Source organism: Camelina sativa, chromosome 9, assembly GCF_000633955.1.
Source record: "Camelina sativa cultivar DH55 chromosome 9, Cs, whole genome shotgun sequence".
Classification (NCBI taxonomy): Eukaryota; Viridiplantae; Streptophyta; class Magnoliopsida; order Brassicales; family Brassicaceae; genus Camelina; species Camelina sativa.
In genome coordinates this window covers 35,389,966-35,394,973 of record NC_025693.1, presented here as the reverse complement: position 1 = coordinate 35,394,973, position 5,008 = coordinate 35,389,966, and the positions used below count along the sequence as shown (strand labels likewise).

The following is a 5,008-nucleotide window of genomic DNA, read 5'->3' as shown; positions in this document are numbered from 1 at the left end:
ACAAGTAATCTCATCTGCAAAAATTCAAAGCTCTTTTAAGATGAATTTTCGAAATTGATGGAACCTTTTGTGGCTCTTCTCTATTGAAGACGTTGGGAACAATCCTGTAGTGACAGCAGAAGAGCAAAGCTTCTAGCATCTGTGGAGTGGGGCAGGACGTAGATCAACTGGCTGATAGCTCACTCGATCCTTGTGAGGCAAAAGTTCCTCCTGAAAAGTCAATGAAAGAATGTGAGACACTTTAGAATGAGATCTAGAGCTGAGTATCAACAAGAAGATGATATATAAACTACATCGTCTGCGTTTATCTGGAAGGGCTTCACAAAATCTTCAAACATTAACGGAGAAAGACCCTTGATCTTCTCTTCAACTTCCTACAAAATGAAAGGAAATATCTTAAGAGTTAAGACTAAGAGAATCCAAGCTAATAGATTATCATATTTCATATCGTCATAGAAGTATCAGAAAGTGTACCAATCCAGTAATTCTTGATTTTTCCAATAACTCTCTGGTGATCAAGTCCAGAATGTGTCTGTTTGCTCTCAGAGCATTCATCGCAAGTTCTTCAGTCTCCTCAATATACTGTTACCAACATTCAAATTCCATATATATGTTTCAAGCTCCACATGGGAGAGTCTAAATCAAATAAGGTATGCCGAGTCAAAGATAGATTACCCTTGTCAACTCCCGCGTGAATAGCTCGGATACTTCAACTGACATATCTGCTGGCATTACATGAGGATGATCCCACTGATAATTTATCACGAAGTAGAAAAGAACGTGATGAACTACCGAGAATGTGAGAGATCAGTAAAAATGGGAAAGTATCAGTCTCTTAATGTATGTACCCGGTATTTTATCAGCTCGCCATCTGGGTTATCCGGTAAATCCACCATTCCAATCTTTTTTACCAGTTGAGTGAGACCTAATCTCGCATTTTGGGGGCTAATCACCATCTCCCTGGCAATCTGAATTATAATGTCAGTTCAAAAGAGACTAAAGATTAAAGTAACTCACTCAAGCACTTTGCAGATATATGCAGGTTACATAGACTTAGTAATTAGTTAGACGAGAGAGAGCACTTACCTTTGTTATCTTCTCCAGGTCATCTTTTCCTCCATCAGTGACATCATCGCCAAAAACCACACGTTCAGCACAACGTCCACCATGAGCTACCACCATTTGCATTTTCATATAACCAAACGTGGTATAACCTTGGTCTACCATGTCTTCGCGTGGATAGAAAACCGATACAGCAGATTCCTGTATAATATAAGAGAAGAGTTTAGTTAATCCATTCTTATACTGTGTTGAGTATTCAGACACCACTATCATTACAATTGAAAAAGAAGTATTTGAAACAGACCTTGCCACCAGGAAGGAGCTGCGAAAATGCATGCCAGTCAAATCGAGGAAACAAATGAGCCAATACTATATGACCAGCCTCATGAACAGCCAGAAGTCTCTTCTTTTCGTATGATACCTAATATTACATAAGCTTCAACGGTAAGGGATTCTTTTTAGCTTTGGGGCATAGTATGATGTGAGATAAAAAGTACAAAGGATGTCGGTACGGACACTTTGTTCACATTTCTGTTGCTCTTCCTCTGTAAGAAGCACACCCATACCCTCGAGCAGTTGTTTATCTAACACATCAACAATGTCTTGCTGATATATGTAAGAACGTCCCTTCCTTACCTGTAAAATGGAATTAGGAACCTTAACAATTCAACAATGCTCCTCTAAATATTGCATATTATATTGGGAAATGGGGATCCACAAAAGAATATGACATACCGACATAATAGCTGCTTCGTTAACAAGATTTCGGATATCTGCTCCGGAAAAGCCAACAGTCCGAAAAACAAGCTGGATGTTGAAAGGGAGATAGCTATTATGAATGAGTAAACACCCGTCTAAGGCATATTATTGAGATTGAAAAAATAGCATGAAAACTACTTGCCTTCCCAAAGTCTATATCTTCTGCAAGGTTCTTCCCGGTACTGTGAACTCCAAATATTTGCACCCTTTGTTTTGCATCAGGCAAACCAATATACAGCCGACGGTCAATACGTCCAGAACGGACAAACTCAAGGTCGAGTTCATCAGGTCTATTGGTGGCACATATAAATATCACAGCTTGTCTCAAGGAAAACCTATCGATACCTGTCTTTTCCTTCCTGCAGGTGGTACAACTTTTAGTATGAAAACCTTGACAAAAACCCGATGAAGCCATGTACAAAGATCTCATTGAAATTTCTAAACAACAAAGTAGATTCTTACTCCCCGTCGAGCTGCGCAATTAAAGCTTCAAAAGTTGCTCTTCTTCGTGGATCTTNCGTTGAAAGGGAGATTGCTATTATGAATGAGTAAACACCCGTCTAAGGCATATTATTGAGATTGAAAAAATAGCATGAAAACTACTTGCCTTCCCAAAGTCTATATCTTCTGCAAGGTTCTTCCCGGTACTGTGAACTCCAAATATTTGCACCCTTTGTTTTGCATCAGGCAAACCAATATACAGCCGACGGTCAATACGTCCAGAACGGACAAACTCAAGGTCGAGTTCATCAGGTCTATTGGTGGCACATATAAATATCACAGCTTGTCTCAAGGAAAACCTATCGATACCTGTCTTTTCCTTCCTGCAGGTGGTACAACTTTGAGTATGAAAACCATGACAAAAACCCGATGAAGCCATGTACAAAGATCTCATTGAAATTTCTAAACAACAAAGTAGATTCTTACTCCCCGTCGAGCTGCGCAATTAAAGCTTCAAAAGTTGCTCTTCTTCGTGGATCTTTTCTAGCATGCCTACCAGCAATAGCATCTATTTCATCCACAAACACAAAAGCAGGTGCCTGGAGATAATATATAAATATTAGATCCACAACAATAGTGTGAGTAGAAGACTACCGCATGAGCTTTTAAAACACATAACTAAGAGCCTTACATTTCGTCTCGCGATTGAAAACATCTCATTGATTTTTGCAGCACCACTTTTTTCACTGTCTGTAAACTCCGCACCCGATGCAAACACAAATGGCAGCCCACTTTCCTTCGCAAGTGTTCGCGCAAAAAGTGTTTTTCCAGTTCCAGGAGGTCCAGAAAGAAGCACACCCTGACTCAAAAATAAAAACAGTGGGGAACTTGAGCTTTTAGTCAGTTAAATGGAATAAAAGCCACATGTTAATTGGGGTCAAGAATAATTTACCCTGACAAAAGCCACATCTTTTTCATAGTATTGCATTGGGTTCCCCATGTATATCATTAGCTCATCAAGAAGATCCCAGACATCACCGCCTAGTACCACTTCTTTATACATTGATTTTGTCTCACTGACATCTCCAACCGGCTGTATGATGATTAAAACTCATCAATAGAACTATGAACATGTTGGAAGAAGGTCACATTAACAAAGAAGCAAAAAAGATACCATTATAAAATTTTCCGCATAAGCCATATCAAACAGCTGATTATACTTCTTATAGAGGAAACGCTTGGATGTGATGAGGAGAAGCATGGCAGATTCTCTTATAAACCATAAAATTAGTATTCCCGGCAGAAGCGCAATGAACACTTTCATGAAGTAGTGGATCTGCCTCTTCTGAAGAAGATCCACCTCAACTCCAGCGTTGCAAATAGTCTCAAACAAGTAAGGATCTAAGGGAATGTCAACCTAGAAAGAAAAAAGGATATGAAATCTGGAATGTACACCAATCAGTTTCAGTACAAGTAATTACAAATATTCAACTTACGATATATTCTAGAGGGAAACCTTCTTTCATGGTCACATATAATCTCTTTAGGTCTTCCGTGAAGACAACAGCTGCCACCTGTTAGAAACACACAGCGATTGTCGTGCCAACATTAGCTCAAAAAGGGATCTATCATCCAATCACGTCCAGCTTCAAAATTAATTGCTTTGGAAAAAGAATATTTTCATCATATTTTATCTCAAATATATACCCTGTCATTTGTTATCAATTAAAAAATTCAATCTTGGGTATAAAAACATGCTGCTCACAATCCTAAGCTGGACACGAGTATAGGTTAGAGCTGTACCTCAGAAGAATCAAGCTTCTGAAGAAAGTAGGTATAGGGAAGCTTAGGGCGATATCGCCACCATCTCTTTGAAATCCAGAGAGCTCTAGTTCCTTCAGTTTCAGATCTCTTTTCAATAACATCTTTGCGAAGACTTTTCTCTACCTCCTTCATATCAAATTCGACAACATACTTTGCCGCTGCGGAGTTTAACTGCTCTGATAATTTTTCTCTTTCTAACATTTCCTTCCAATTTGCAAGCCTTTCCCGCCAAGTACCTACACTGACTCCATTTTCACCTATCATATAAGAATACAATAAAGGGATTAGATGGCTAAAAGCAAAGGTTACTAAAGCTAGTCTATGAGGAATCTAAAATGCTGCTCTGCGAGAAACTCGATCAGTGAGAGAGACTAGGTCGTCAAAAAAACAGGTTTTGCACAATAAATCACTTATTGTTTTGTCTTCAGCATTCCCCCTACTAGAAAGGTATACAGAACTCTTCTACATTACATCACGAATCAGCCACAAAATTTAAAATTTCCGTTTCAGGATGGTAGAAGAAAACGGGTTTTAATATATCTTATCATATATTCAAGAAACAGTGATGGCAATATTAATCACAAAGCTATGCTCATATTATAAGATGCAAATCAGATGTATCCATCTTAATGAATGTATACTGACCAGAGACACCCAGATCTTGGCTTAGTTTCTTCTTTGCCTCTGTCTGAATCCTAGCATTTCTATCAATTATTTTCTTGAGCGATCCCTCAGTGGTCTCTAGATCCTCATCCCACGCATTTTCTCCAACATAAGAACTATCGTGGACAAGTGTTCCATCAGGCCCTTCGATAAACCTTTTTAGTTTCAAGCCTTTTGGTGTTGTTTTCCTCCACATATTTCTCTTAAACCTGAAACACAAGCCTAAATCAGAACATTCTAGGAAATCAAATAAACAAAA

At 38.7% G+C, this 5,008-nt stretch overlaps 1 protein-coding gene across 1 annotated transcript in view; it reads right to left on the bottom strand.

The window, feature by feature from the left end:
• LOC104714252 (ATP-dependent zinc metalloprotease FTSH 12, chloroplastic) overlaps window positions 1–5,008 on the bottom strand; it is a gene marked incomplete at its 3' end in the record, with an annotated part of 7,596 nt that continues 2,588 nt past the window's right edge. Inside the window, 16 exon segments of the mRNA XM_010431548.1 lie at window positions 1–210; window positions 294–374; window positions 475–582; window positions 676–750; window positions 849–968; window positions 1,087–1,263; window positions 1,367–1,483; window positions 1,579–1,698; window positions 1,798–1,869; window positions 2,429–2,645; window positions 2,749–2,861; window positions 2,954–3,121; window positions 3,215–3,355; window positions 3,437–3,679; window positions 3,759–3,836; window positions 4,066–4,343. Coding sequence (XP_010429850.1) covers window positions 133–210; window positions 294–374; window positions 475–582; window positions 676–750; window positions 849–968; window positions 1,087–1,263; window positions 1,367–1,483; window positions 1,579–1,698; window positions 1,798–1,869; window positions 2,429–2,645; window positions 2,749–2,861; window positions 2,954–3,121; window positions 3,215–3,355; window positions 3,437–3,679; window positions 3,759–3,836; window positions 4,066–4,343 — 2,186 coding nt within the window.